The sequence below is a fragment of the Syngnathus typhle genome, linkage group LG8 (genome assembly GCF_033458585.1).
Source record: "Syngnathus typhle isolate RoL2023-S1 ecotype Sweden linkage group LG8, RoL_Styp_1.0, whole genome shotgun sequence".
NCBI lineage: Eukaryota > Metazoa > Chordata > Actinopteri > Syngnathiformes > Syngnathidae > Syngnathus > Syngnathus typhle.
Window position 1 is genome coordinate 3,974,307 of NC_083745.1, and position 13,924 is coordinate 3,988,230.

General features: G+C 46.4%; 1 protein-coding gene across 1 annotated transcript in view; it reads left to right on the plus strand.

Moving 5' to 3' along the window:
• Positions 1–13,924, plus strand: part of col17a1b (collagen, type XVII, alpha 1b) — a 16,247-nt gene continuing 2,323 nt past the window's right edge. The window contains exons 1-43 of the mRNA XM_061285447.1: positions 1–319; positions 1,600–1,664; positions 3,720–3,770; positions 3,908–4,027; positions 4,211–4,480; positions 4,553–4,609; positions 4,893–4,922; positions 5,008–5,058; positions 6,258–6,413; positions 6,649–7,332; positions 7,516–7,593; positions 7,685–7,756; positions 8,014–8,148; positions 8,224–8,316; positions 8,384–8,428; positions 8,508–8,648; positions 8,800–9,702; positions 9,781–9,831; positions 9,897–9,923; positions 10,000–10,062; positions 10,135–10,230; positions 10,352–10,387; positions 10,471–10,497; positions 10,891–10,935; positions 11,005–11,067; positions 11,148–11,174; positions 11,286–11,357; positions 11,478–11,513; positions 11,576–11,611; positions 11,679–11,741; positions 11,809–11,835; positions 11,902–11,976; positions 12,194–12,274; positions 12,340–12,399; positions 12,484–12,543; positions 12,614–12,640; positions 12,772–12,822; positions 12,905–12,991; positions 13,067–13,105; positions 13,215–13,319; positions 13,390–13,509; positions 13,571–13,684; positions 13,766–13,900. Coding sequence (XP_061141431.1) covers positions 1,610–1,664; positions 3,720–3,770; positions 3,908–4,027; positions 4,211–4,480; positions 4,553–4,609; positions 4,893–4,922; positions 5,008–5,058; positions 6,258–6,413; positions 6,649–7,332; positions 7,516–7,593; positions 7,685–7,756; positions 8,014–8,148; positions 8,224–8,316; positions 8,384–8,428; positions 8,508–8,648; positions 8,800–9,702; positions 9,781–9,831; positions 9,897–9,923; positions 10,000–10,062; positions 10,135–10,230; positions 10,352–10,387; positions 10,471–10,497; positions 10,891–10,935; positions 11,005–11,067; positions 11,148–11,174; positions 11,286–11,357; positions 11,478–11,513; positions 11,576–11,611; positions 11,679–11,741; positions 11,809–11,835; positions 11,902–11,976; positions 12,194–12,274; positions 12,340–12,399; positions 12,484–12,543; positions 12,614–12,640; positions 12,772–12,822; positions 12,905–12,991; positions 13,067–13,105; positions 13,215–13,319; positions 13,390–13,509; positions 13,571–13,684; positions 13,766–13,900 — 4,564 coding nt within the window. The 5' untranslated portion in view covers positions 1–319; positions 1,600–1,609. The remainder of the gene's footprint in view (positions 320–1,599; positions 1,665–3,719; positions 3,771–3,907; positions 4,028–4,210; positions 4,481–4,552; positions 4,610–4,892; positions 4,923–5,007; positions 5,059–6,257; positions 6,414–6,648; positions 7,333–7,515; positions 7,594–7,684; positions 7,757–8,013; positions 8,149–8,223; positions 8,317–8,383; positions 8,429–8,507; positions 8,649–8,799; positions 9,703–9,780; positions 9,832–9,896; positions 9,924–9,999; positions 10,063–10,134; positions 10,231–10,351; positions 10,388–10,470; positions 10,498–10,890; positions 10,936–11,004; positions 11,068–11,147; positions 11,175–11,285; positions 11,358–11,477; positions 11,514–11,575; positions 11,612–11,678; positions 11,742–11,808; positions 11,836–11,901; positions 11,977–12,193; positions 12,275–12,339; positions 12,400–12,483; positions 12,544–12,613; positions 12,641–12,771; positions 12,823–12,904; positions 12,992–13,066; positions 13,106–13,214; positions 13,320–13,389; positions 13,510–13,570; positions 13,685–13,765; positions 13,901–13,924) is intronic.

The following is a 13,924-nucleotide window of genomic DNA, read 5'->3' on the forward strand; positions in this document are numbered from 1 at the left end:
TTCAGAGCCGCAGTAGGAGTTTTCGCTCATTGTTTTCAAGTTTACAGACAGACGCGTTCACGTGTCAGCTCCGGCTGTGGGACTTTGGAACTGCGGACAGCTCCACCTGCCTGCCAAGCGACGTCGAGGGGCGCGGCCGGGACCGCTGCCCGCAAATCTCCGTTGCAACTTTACTCGGGCTACACAAAGTCATAACAAGAAGCGAAGAGGACTTTTATTTTATTTTAGGAACATCCCGGGGCTTCTTCGCGCACGCTGCCCCCCTCCCTGAAGGAGCTCCACGCGGACGGGGGCACTTGATTGACTCCTTTGGCTGGAGGTATGAACACAAATAGTGAAAATACTTTTTAAAAGTACTTTTTTTGCTTTTTTACCTCCCATGCTGAATGTTAATAGCTATCACTTCACCCTGTGAGTTTTCAATGACTTTCTCTGCATGTGCTTTGAGCTGGAAATGCAAAAAATATTTTTTTGTCCCTTTTAATCAAGTTAAAATTAGTCTGTTACTATGATCCCCGGATAGTTTTTCATGCTCTTTATGGGGCTATTTACATCTCTCCTAAATATATTTCTCAACTTGACCTCTGCCTACTTTGACAGCAATCCTTCTATATGTTATTTATATTTCCAGGTTAGGAGGTGAAGTTAAACAGGCTACTAGGTGGCTTAAAGGAATTTAGGATGTGGATTCTTTAAAAGCAAAAAGTGTCTGGTCAGCATTTGGGGGGGTGGGGGGTGGTGGAGAAAAAAAACACAGTAACAGCACATTTGTGGGAAATTGAGGAAATAAGAAAAGTGTTGGATGTATTAAATATCCCCGGGGTGTGGTGAGTGGCTTGTATGGTGTGCATCTGGCCTTTTGAGCCTTTGTCGGACTCAATAATGGTGCTTCAGAGCCTGTCTCACCATGTTTTGTATCTTCTATCAGCTATTCATAAGGGCTTGGGGAGTTCAAATGTTTTCAAGGACAAAAAATATACATGATTCGTGTCTGTATGGAACTAATGGTGTCACTATGGAAGGACACTGAAAGATGTCGCTTTTATACCCTTGACATTTGGCTTTTACAGCTTGGCATGTGACTTTTTTTTTTTTCTGGCCCTGAAATGTATATGATGGTCCAACATTTTGGAGTAAGTGTCACAAAAAGCCAAATTAAAAACTAAAGATGCTTAGAGTTGATCCTTGTGGTACACCACTGTCCATCATCCAGACAAGCCGTTTGGCTTTTGGAGCAATAAAAAGTGCCTTTTTTTACTCTAAAAACATACATGTACTAATCTTGGAGGCTGGTCGTTCACTTTATCGTATTTATATATATAGAAATGAACTCCGCCGCATTTTTGAAACAAGCCAAACTTACACCGGGATGAAATAACCAATAAAAGCGTCAATTCCATACTCTCCTCGTGACCTTTGTCACCCTTGAATCTCAAGTGAATCTTGTGACATTCTTGTGCTTTCCCATCCTTCTCATTGGATTCTCGTTTTTATAGCCCAATTGCCGTTTAACCGTTTTTGAAGCAAAACAAGCGTTGGCACGCACGCACGCACGGTAGCGTGAGAGCGGTCATAGTTGTGCTGTCATCTTGTCTGCAGATAAAATGGCATGGGCGAGCTAACGCCACTGGCGGACTTCTCGAGAGACTTGGCGGACGAACGGGGTGAGGTTTCTAAAGTCTTCAGGGTGTAATAAGATACAGTGGAACCTCGGAGGACCGACCCAACTGGTCAACCGCAGATTTGTTTGTGTTTGAAAAAATACTTTTTTTTTCCCTTCGGAAATAATGGAAATAGAAATAATTTGTTCCAAATTATAGCCAGGCAATGTTTTAAATATTCCTTTACTGTTGTACATTTAGAAAGGCTCGTTGGGTTGTTTACGCATAAGTAAGTTTGATCTTTTGGATGCTCGCTGAGTTGCTGCTCGGCATAGCCATTTTTAAAATGCCATTTTGTAATTTCAAAAGAAGTATCACAATAAAAAGGCAAAAAAAAAAAACATGCTTAGATGTAATGCAAACTAAATTGGACTCCCGGAAGCTTATTCTGACATTTTATGATGTCATAGAACTTTGTTTAATCATTTAAATAATCTATTGTGCCCCTCGGTTTAAAACTTTTATGAAACTTTCAAGTCCCCTTTAAGTCTTCTGTAACTTCGGACGTTCAAAGGCTCCACAGCAGCCACTTGAACCTCTCAACTGATGTTGCGTTCAAAGACCCCAGCTAACACTCCCCAGCTGCTACTGCCAAGTTAGAGTTAACTTTCCACCCCGCTGGCACCCTCTCTTTTGCTTTTGTCCCACGCCGACTGTCACATTCGCATGCTTTCTAAAGTCTCACCTTTCAAATTTCCCCCCCGTTTCATCTCACATTTAAACCCTCCCGTCCGTCTTTACTCAGTTGCTTTAATAATCAACATACGATGAGGTCAAGTCCCGTCTGGCGATAAAACACAAGTGGACGCAGAATGTCAGACCATATTTTTCTTGATGTGTCACCTCTAAATATAATCACCTCTCGTCGGTTAAGCTCAGTAAAACGCAAAGTGCTTAAAAGGTAAACGTTAGAGACGCATTCTAAAAGTGTGAGGAAGCCAAATACTGAGCGGAGTTAACAAATGGACACCGAGGTTGGCGTCTGGAAGCCTTGTTGGCAGCCGTGCCAAAGTGGTTAACAGATAAAGAATGTTTGACGTTAGTTAGAGAAGTCCATAAAAGCCTGTGAGAGGAGGAATGGGGGGGGGCGGGATGATGTTACTCACGGGCCGAGCTTTTCCTTGGTATTATCGTTATGATTATTAATGGTGATGTCCAGGAACTTAATTTGCGCTGGACACCGAACATAGCTATGCAAAAAAAAAAAAAAACGCAGTTTGTAGACGTAGCAAAAGTGTGCATGGCTTAAACTTAAGAGCAGGCTTGCATTCTTCTGCTGATATTTTGGCGGAATGTATTCATGATTTATTGGACAGAAGCAGTTAAGTTTGTCAAAATTCTGTACAATTTTCTCTCCGCTGCAGTAAACCCCCAAAAATCTGACCCTGGCAACCGCACTATCGAATAAGATCCAATACAAGAGCTGTATCAAAAATGCAGCTTTGTAAAGATAACTGACGCCGATTTTATTTTAGGCCGCTGCCAACTTCAACCATCAAAATCGAATTTGCAAAACTGCACTCCAGTTTGTCAACCATACGCTTACCCTTGGAAATAATCATTAGGCACCTTTTCAGGATTTGGAAATAATCATCAGGCACATCTTCAGTCAACTATTTTTTTTTAGAAAATGTAAATGTACAAAACCGTTTTTAATCTGAGATGGTTCTGTTTGCCAGATAAATTAATAAAAACTATTATTTGTGTTTTTTTTTTTTTTATTGACCAGAAAATCATAATGTCAACATTTCTGTCCAATCTGGTTGCTTAATGTTACAATTCCATTTAAAGGGACCACTTGAGAAGTGCACAGTATGTTCTCTTGACCTGGAAACTCAAACATTGAGTCAAAGCAAAACAAAAAAAGTCACCTTTAATGACTTGTACCTAATTAAAAGAATAAAAGTACATCCCAGCACTCACGCTAATGGAAACCGAAATAATCATCAGGCACTCGCTCGGTGGACAGTTGCTCACGCGGGGATTAGCGTTAAAGTAAACACGCCGCGACTCCCCGGATTCTTCCCAAACTAATCATTTTTCTTTTTGTGCTATCAGTCGTGACGGAGTCCCTAACGTCCACGGGCAGACTGACATCCCTCCCGCCAAGTGAGTGTCTCCGTCGCTTTAATTGTTGACGTTGAGGCCAAGGCATAACGCGGTAATTACAAGCGTGCAGCTCGGAGGGAAGTGCCCGATGAGTAATAGCAGCTCTCGTGTTTTGCTGTTTGTCTTCTGGTTGCTAGAGGGAACCGGCGGATCGAGTCACAGGAACATGGCCAGCACCAGCGGAGGAGGAGGAGGAGGAGGAGCTTTGGAGAAGAACATCTTAACGCAGAAGAGCAGCACTTCTTACTTTACTTCTTGTGAGTTACCAACACACCGATGAGTCGAACGACTGACTCGGAGTCGAATCGAATCGACGTGAAACTTCTCACTTTTGCAAATTGCCCCAGAGTAAAAATAAAATGATGAACACAAATGTCCTTAAGATCATACGTGTGATGGCGTGTCCCTCATCCTTCTCACCAATACTTCATGTTCTGCAGCCTCGGTAGGCGTGGGCAGCAGTAACTACAGCTCCTCGGGTGTTTACCTGGGAGGAGACGCCATCGGAATAGGCGACGGTGCAACCGTCTACCTGGACAATGAAGGCTACAGCAGCGGAGGAGGAGGAGGAGGAGGAAGAGGCGGAAGCAGTTACATTGTCAGCTCGGTGACCAAAGTCAGCTCGTCGGGCGGCGGCAAGAGAACACAGGGCGCCGTCGCCTCCTCGGACAGGAAGCAGGCGGGGTCCAGCCGCTCGGGGGGTTACGAAGGTGAGTGGCTCGTGGTGGAGGTGAGGGACGGCCACTAGGGGCGCTCTTGATGCACTATTGCGTCTCTTCCAGGGAGTTCCAGCGCGAATTCCTCGCCGGAATTTTCCCGCAAAGACTATGGAATCTATTGTAAGTGACTCTGAAAAAGTTCAAAGCTTGATAGGAAACTTCATTTTTTTCCCCCCCATAGAAAATATATTAAAAAAAAAAAAGGCTGGGTATGGTACATGGTTGCACCAAAGCACCACTTTTACTTTTTAGGGATAATTTGTAAAACTATTTTGAGTTATTTTGCTGTCAATGTAGTGGTTTGAAAAAAAATATTATTTTTATTATTATTCAAATTTAAATGTAATTTGGGAAAAGTAGTCTGTCTAATAATTTGGATTTTCCTTTGGGGATTTTTTTCCAGGCAACACCAGAGGGAGAAGCGAGAGCAGAGGTACGCCCTCGTTTTCCGCAACACCTGCAAATTCTGAAAATTCTCCCTTTTTGATTGTAATCTTTGTTCCATCGTTGGCGGCCAGAAAGCGAAATCCGGGCCCGGCTGCAAAGCGCCTCTCCCACAGCAGGCAGATGTGAGTCGACTCTACTTTTTTTTTTTGTTATATAACGTATCATAAAGTAACAAAAGCATCTTTATTTGGCTGAAGGGATCTCGTGGATCGTTTAACGTACTTTAGAATCGTGCTTTCTGACTTGGGGCCCTGTCAGGGTTGCCTTTTTTTTTTTTTTAGTCCCTCAAATTCCTGCATCTCTCCCGTGCGTGTTTATGTGGAGATGGCAAACACGTGGCGGTAACCTACAGCACAATATCCAATCTGGTGCTCAGATGGACTCCATTGTGGGTTTTCTTTCCAATGTGCTGCTGCTGCCTCTGGTCCAGATTTGGCGGCAGCGCTGGTAGAAGTGACTCACGGCTTACCGCATGCTTACCGCTCACTCACTACGCCCCCTGCTGTACTTGTGAATAACTGCAGCCGTTTCATCCAAATGTTTTTTTTAAAGGCAAGGCTAATTTATGCAGCACGATTTTTCTTCATGATTGTGTAGCCCTATGGACATACCTCTGTCTTGCTTGAAAGTAGCTCTGGATCTTCACCCAGCCTAGCTTAACTGTACCTCGGTGCAGAACGGCTCATTTTGCAAGCTGGAAGTATCACCCAGAACACGACATGAACATTCAGCTCAGGGTCTGAGATATAATTTCATAACTCGGAATCAGGGTAAAGCGCCGTAACCGAAATTTACCGTAAAACCTCAAACGTGGCCTATTCCTGGCCGAGGCAGACTCCCAGAAGGCAGTCCGTGCCGTTTTAGAAGACTGAACCCCACATGGGCCGGGTGTCCAATTACCCAGCTGCTTCCTATTTGTTAGGGGAGGAGTGTTCTGTTCTTTAATGTTCGTTTTGCGTGCTCTCAAACAGGCCCGCTCTGTAATTGAACACGACACAACTGCAAGGAGATGCTTGAATGTTAAAAAAAAACAAAAAACTTGTGAGTGAGCTTCAGTCACTTTGCCGAAGGTGGCGATTAGATGGATTGAACACAAATGGAGGAGCAAAACATGCAGACAGACACTATGACTATACTCATTTATTCTATATCCTCTGCCAAGAATGACTAACATTGAATACATAGCAAAAACGTTTTTTTTTTGTTTGTTTTTTTACATTCAAATCATTACTCTATGATTTTATAAACAATTTTAGGAGAACCCGGAAGTGACGAATGATTGTCTAGAACCTGAGTGTTTACAGCGCAATCATACTTGCAGGGGCGGAGCTGGATGACGTGAAGAAGCTGCTGAAGGTTCGCTCCAGCAGCTCCAGTCCCATGCGTGCATCCAGCACTTCGGCCATCATGGGCGGCCCCAAGCAGGCCAGCGTGGAGACCCAGACCATCTCGGTGACCTCTCGGGCCTCGCAGTCGGGTACTTGACCCCGCCCCCTACCCACTCCCACGCACAGACACTTTGTCTCCCTCCCACTTTGGGTTTTGTATTACAGCACGTTAGTCACACACGACATCTGTTTTTCTGAGAAAGTGAATCCACGGGGCAGACTGACATGTCATACAGCTGAGACTTTCTTGTCTCTCGTTGTCTCTGATTCATTTTCCCTTGAATAGAGAAATCAAATCAAATATGTCTTCTGCCTCTTCCACAGTGTTAACATTTGGTTCCGGTGCCAGATCGGATGGCTTCCACACCGTGGACTCATCCGGCTTGCTCCAAACGGGTCTGCCAGCCGGCCGCTTCGACACAGTCGGCAAAGCCAGCCATTATGAAGGCAGTCTCAAATCGGGCCACTATAGTGACGCGGGAAGGTCGGACATCGGCGTGAGGTCCGTCACGTATGACGCAGGCGTGAGATCGGGCCAGTACGGTGGGGGTGCGAGATCAATGTCGTATGATACCGGAGTGTGGACAGGACAGTATAACGGCGGCGTCAAAGCAGGGCAGTACGATACCGGCATCAGGTCTTTGAATACCGGTGTCGTATCCGCCCAGTATAATGGCAGTTTGAGATCAGGCCAGTACGATGCCGGCGCCGTATCCTCTCAGTATGGCGGCAGTTTGAGGTCCGGCCATTATGACACCGGTGTGAGATCATCCCAGTACAGTATCAGTCAGAAATCTGGCATCCACGACTCTGGGATGAGATCCACCCAGTACGACTCGGACGCGGCGCTTCCGGCCTTCCCGTGGTCCACCGCCACCTTGCCCGCTGCCGCAGGCACCGCCGCGGTGGTGGCGGCGGGCGCCGGTAGTAGTTACTCGTACCAGGCTGGCGCCAACAACATGTCAGGCGGAGCGACCCCCATCGCCCTGGGTGCACCGTCCCTGTCAGGTGAGCGTGTTACAAAGTCAAGTTGCATGTCTTCATGATATACAGAATTTTTTTTTCTATGATAAGAATAAATCAGTAGAACTCAACATTAAATCAACCAAGAAATATTTATTTTGAATATAAAACCAAAACAAAAATACAGAATAGAAACACTGTAATCAGACTTATGATATTTCCCCACAGTGTATGGCTTTCAGAATAATTTGGCGCCCTCTTCTGGCAGTGCAATCACTACAAGCGGCACAAATGCCAACATGACAAGTACGCACGTTTGAAATGTCCAGAACAAAAAAAAAAAAAAGATGAAACATGATAGTTTACCTTTATCTGATTTTTTTTTTTTTTTTGACAGCTTACGGAGTTCAGAAAAACGTATCTGGCGTTGGCGTTGGCGGTGGTGTCGTTGGCGCTGGAGTTTCTACAAGTAAGCTGCTATGTCTCCCCCTAGTGGTTGAAAATGTTTTCTCACTCATTCATCTTACTGTAAAGCTGCTTTATGCTGAATAGTACAGAATTATTGTGTATTTATATGGTAAAAAATGTTTATCTCATGCTGATTTAGAATTGAAATCTCATAATCTACTATAGAAAAACAAATTATCATTATGTGAAAATGAGAATTCTGATCCGAGGCCTCCCATTGGAGGAAATGACACATTGCTTCCCATCTGTCCTCCCAAGCCACTCGATCCCAAAACGGGGACGCATACAAGGACTATATGTTCGTTAATTCGGAGAAGGACAACGCCAGGGAGACGGAAGCGCTTCTTTTGGCCAAAGACAGCGGCAAGCAGTTCACTCGGGCTGCAGGAGGAGGTCAGGCGCACTTTTGTCCAGGTCAGAAATAAAGTGGACAAAATTGTCAACAACCGCCGCTTGTTGATGTTTCAGGTTCCCTCTCGGGCGACTCCATCCAGAAGGAGAAGTTAATCACAAGCTACGGCGAAGGAACTCAACTTAAGGCAGGGATGGGAAATGCTTATTGTGAGTCTGAAACCACAACAGCACTTTTGCATTTATTCCTGAAGCTAAAGATGTGTGACTCCATCAGATGGATCATCGGGAGTTTTAATGAAAGACAAAGGCACACACGCACGTATGTATCTCTCTTCTATTTCGTGGTACTCGGACTTTTATGGAGATTTATTTGAATTGACGGCGAGCTTTGTCCGCAGAGCTTCGCAAGAAAGGTGGTGCATGCGGAGGCGGCTGGTGCTGCTGCTTTGACGCCTGTTGCTCCTGGTGGAAGTGGTTGCTGGGCTTCCTGCTCCTCTTCTTGCTCCTCCTCGGACTGCTCTTCGGCCTCATTGCGTTGGGTAAGGAAGGTCTTCGGCAAAATAGCACAAATTGTTGTTGGGGGCGCATTTTCGTGGGGAATGCCAAATTGTATTTCATTCTATAGAAAAAAAAAACTTCTATTGGCTTTTTAAATGTCACTCAACTAAATTATTATTTTTTTATTTTTAGCCGAGGACGTGAGAAAACTGAAGAACCGGGTGGCCACTCTGGAAAGCGAGTCGGCCATCATCTCTGCTCGAACCAGTCGTCTCGTGGGTCTCGGCGGGAATACCTTCGTGGATGGCGGAGGCCAATCCAAGACGGACATATTCGTGTTTGGAGCAGGCGGAGGAGGAGGCTCGGACTCTAGTTCTGGAACGCAAATCGGAGTTGCTGCTGGTGCTGGTGCTGGGGGTGGTACTTCCGCTGGGGGTGGTGGTGTCATTGCTGGAGCTGGTGCTGGAGCCGCTGGTGCTGGTGGCGCTGGTGGTGGAGGCACTGGTGCTGGAGGCGCTGTAGGTGCTGGAGCCGCTGGTGCTGGAGCTGCTGGTGCTGGAGGTGCTGGTGACAGCAGCGGTACCAGTGCGGGTGGCGCCGGAGCTAGTGGTTCCAGTGTTGGAGGTGCTGGAGCGAGTGGAACCAGCATGGGTGGCGCTGGAGCTGGAGCTAGTGGAAGCAGTGTAGCTGGGGGCGGAGCTACTGGAACTGGCTCAAGTGGTAGCGCAGGCACTAGCTCTAGTTCTGGACGTACTACCATCATTACTGGCGGTACCCACATTGGTGGTGGTGCTGGTGGAACCGGATCCAGTGGAACCGGCTCCAGCGGAACCGGCTCCAGTGGCGGCGCAGGCACCGGTGTCACCGGTTTTGGCGGAACCGGCAGCATTGGCGGCGGTGGCAGCGACTCCTCGTCTAGCCACACCTCCAGTAGCCACACGACCAGCCACACCTCCAGCGTGAGCCACCACGAAGGTCAAGTGACCGCCAACGGCTTCTGGACCAGCGGCAATGGCGGTTATGTGGACGCCGCCGCTCTTCACATGGCCATCCAGCGCATGGTCAGAGGAGAAATGCAGTCGCAGGCCTTCCAAGGTAATCTTTTTAATCGATTTGTTACTCCATTTATATGAATAATTGACTATTAAATATTTAATGAAACGTATTTTCCAGCGTTCATAACGGCCACAATGCAAGGAGAACGAGGACTGCCTGGACCTAAAGGTAGATTTATTTGGCGCAAAATCGCTACTTTTAAACAAACTAACTGTGTGTTTTACTTGTCGCAGGTGACACGGGTCAACCCGGATTTCCAGGTAAGTTCTTTTTTTTTTTTTGCACCCACCTTCACACATTGTTTGTTGGTTAATATCAAACCTTTTTTAACCTCAGGCGCGCCCGGTCCGATTGGTCACGAAGGTCCTCAAGGTCCAAAAGGCCAAAAAGGAAGCCATGGTATTACAATATATACGTCCACGCTTTGGACTGTGTAGAACTGGGTTAATAAATGTCAGCATGTGTTTACAGGTGAACAGGGATTGGAGGGGCCTCCTGGTTTGAGGGGGCGAGAAGGCCCTGCTGGACCAAGAGGTGAACCAGGATTTGGCTCCAAAGGAGACAAAGGTACATCTAAATAATTCTAGTAGCAAGTAGCAAACAGGACCGGACAAGGGAAAAGATTCTAGAGTTGTAGGACAGTAGTGTCTTCTCAATCTTCAGCATTTCATTGTTTTCGTTCCGGAAGGTAATGCTGGGGAACCCGGAGTCCCCGGTCCAAAAGGTGAGGCCATCCCTCGAGCACTTTTCAAAATTATCCATCGAGTCTAGTATTCAGTTTAACTCGACATTGATGATTCACTGCAGGTGCTTCTGGGCTCATTGGAGCACCAGGTGAGAGTCTTAGGTCTTGCTCTCTTCTTGTTCTTCTTCTTCCTTCTCTCTGGACTTTACCTCAATGGAGGAGTTAGAGTGAATCTTTCTCTACTGCATCTTCCGCTCTCGCTCCTCAAGTCTTCCCTCACCTTCTTTCATTTTAGTAGGAGCCGTTCTTCACCTCTCTTGCAATTCCCCCTTTTCTTTGAAAAGTTGACCCTAATTTTTACTCCTCATCACTTTTTGGCTGTTCCTTGTCATTCACTTGCTATCTCCACTCAGGCAGATCAAAAAAATCACCTACCTGTCCATTTCTCAGCTAAAATTATTTCGCTCTGGCGCCCTCTGCTGGCAGTAGTGCTAAGAAGCTGTGACATAGTCTCACGCTCATGATTTGTTTGTTCAAACCAGGTCCTCAGGGTTTCCGTGGAGAAGCAGGCTCACCTGGTCTTAAAGGTAGAGTTTGTAGAATAAAACATAACAAGATGGATTCAAGCAAAATAAACCTAACATTTGTATGGTCAGGTGATCGCGGTTTACCTGGTTTGGTTGGACCGGCTGGAGAGAAAGGAGCTAAAGGATTAGCAGGTGAGTGGCAGGCCTTATCATTCTTTTTTTCTGACAACAGTAGATTTATGTGTTTGTCTCTTACTCTTTCCCATCATCAGGACAAGATGGTTCAAAAGGCTCAAGAGGTAAAAACAAATGAGCATCTCTTGTTAGCCACATAGCTAATTGTTTTATTTTGAATTTTAAACAAAGTTTCAGGAGACTTATCAGAATTTTTTTTAAATGTCTCCCCACAGGTGATCTTGGCAGTCCTGGCCACCCTGGACTTCGAGGGCCGGCTGGTCCGCCAGGAGATGCTGGACCTCCAGGTGAGCTTTAAGGAATTATTTTGAAAATATTACCAAACAGATTTGGACATTTCACAATTGTTACTTCCAAATATTTAAAAATCTGTGGAGTGAAGGCGTGTTCTTTTCTTCTTCTTGAAGGACTACCAGGCAATCCAGGTCAACCAGGCCCTAAAGGTACAAAACCAGCACAAAACCCGAAACACAAAACTCGTGCGATAATTATTGTTTGTTTTCAGGTGACACCGGTGAAGCAGGAAGAATTATTAACGCAGGTAATGAAGCTAACTTCAAATTTGTAGCATTCATGGTGAGGGTGTTTACCTGTCAATCATTTTGCAGCCGGCGTTGCTACCGTGCACATCCCTGGACCACCCGGGCCTCGCGGACCTCAGGGAGTATCAGGTCCGACGACCTCTTTCAATAACGTGATAATAACGTCCACTTTCGTAACATTCGATTATGTTCTTAGGTCCAGCTGGCCCTGCCGGTCCTGCAGGTAAGTCCTCACATGTCTTCACAAGTATTTTTAGATTCAATGTGACCGTGTTGTTGGTCCTGGCAGGTCCTAAAGGTGACCGTGGAGAATCCGGATCAACAGTGAGGACATCTGAGACTTTCAGCTCAAGTGTAGCTGAGAGTGAGTCCAAAATTCTCCTGTTTGGATTGAGAAAGGAGGGAAAAAAAGTGTTATCTTGGATGTAATATTATCTTCTGCGTATTAACTTTAGCAATGGAGTATGGGAGTTTTAATTAAGCAGGATGTACGAGAGACCGACAGGAAATGAAGGTTGAGGAAATGTGGGGTCAGGCCTGGAGTTCGAAAATACCAACATTTCTTTTTGGGGACGTTTTAGGTCAGTATGCTTCCGGTGGTTCGTCGTCTCTACGCGGCCCACCGGGTCCACCTGGGCCACCTGGACCTCCTGGTCAGCCAGGTACGTACCACCTGATGCTTCTGATGAAGTCCATAGACTTGTAACCATCTCCAACATGTCCGCAGGTTACGGAAGACCAGGGCCTAAAGGCGACAAAGGAGATTCTGTTGTTACAGGCAGCTCTGGTACGAAATGGAAATATGAGATTGAACACATGAGCAGCGCTTTAAGATTTCATAAAAGATAAAGCTCTGATTTCCAAATCTCAGGAACTTACTATACTGGGCCACCGGGACCACCTGGGCCTGCAGGACAGAAAGGAGCCACAGGTCGGACCAACACCGAGTGATCTTTCTTCTTGGATCTTGTTTGCGTCAATAACTTTGCATCCTTCTTTAGGTTCTCCTGGACCGAGAGGCTTCCAAGGTGAGTTCAATGTAGCCCCGCCTCCTCAACATCGTTCCTTGGCGCCAAGATGCCACAAGACGGCGCCAAAGCAGCACTTTTATATCAAGCAATTGGTGATGACGATTAATTAATGAACTGCGGTGCTGCAGGTCAACCCGGACAACCCGGCTTGCCAGGAAGACCAGGAAGCTTGGAGAGAGGTCAGCTCGGGAATATTACAAACAGATCATGCGCTGAAAATTTAGTTAGTCTGGTGGACTAAGCTTTTGTTCTCCCTTACAGAGTCCACCTATACTGGAGAACACAGTGTGCAAGGATCTCCAGGACCACCAGGGCCTCCTGGACTGCCAGGACCACAGGGAGTCAAAGGTAAAGATAGTAAGGAGCTAAAAGATCTGCTTCCAACAATGCATCCAATGAAGGTTTGTTGTCTCTGCTTTTAAGGTGACACCGGAACTCCTGGAATTCCTGGATCTTCTCGAGGTAGATCGAGTCATTCTGAAAGCTACTTGAGAACAATGCATAGAACAATTCTGGCATGGCAACCCAAGTGACGGCACAGTTTCTCATACCAACATACGCCTTGTCTCAGTCATCTCAGGGCCTCCTGGTCCTCAAGGACCTCAAGGACCCGCTGGGCAGCCCGGCTCCTTCAGTTCATCTGTGGAGATGCGCCAGTACTTGACCGACTACCTAAGTAATGTCCTGAAGCGCAAAGGCCGCCTATGAAGACCTTTTGGGTGACTACTAAAAATATGACTTTGCAGGTAGAAGCAGACAATCTGGCGTTCCCGGGCCTCCAGGTCCACCCGGACCTCCTGGACAACCCGGAACCTTCTCAGGTTCCATGCAGGAGATCTCCGCTCGTCTTGTTGCCTACTTGCAGCGTGAGTGTTTGTTTTTAAGACTGATATTTTTTTTTTCCCTAACTATGTTGTCCGTTTGCAGGTTCTGGCTCCAGCTCGGGCATCAGCATTGGTGTTCAGGGTCTCCCAGGACCACCTGGACCTGCTGGACCTGGAGGAGCCTTGACTGTCAGTGGTCTCATTGCTATGCTGCAGAGTCAGTAAAACACACTGTCATTTTTTTTTCTTGGAGCAGAGTGGTGGAGTAGTGGCTAGAACATCTCTCTATAATCTCTAGGAGAAGAAGTGAGGAGATACGTGATAGGCCCACCGGGTCCTCAAGGACCGCCCGGACCACCGGGTGGATCAGGGGGCATTTCTAGCGTTTATAATATCGAGGAGGTAGCGACATATGTCTTCAACATCATGAACGGTAAGTCCAGAGTCAAAACCATTG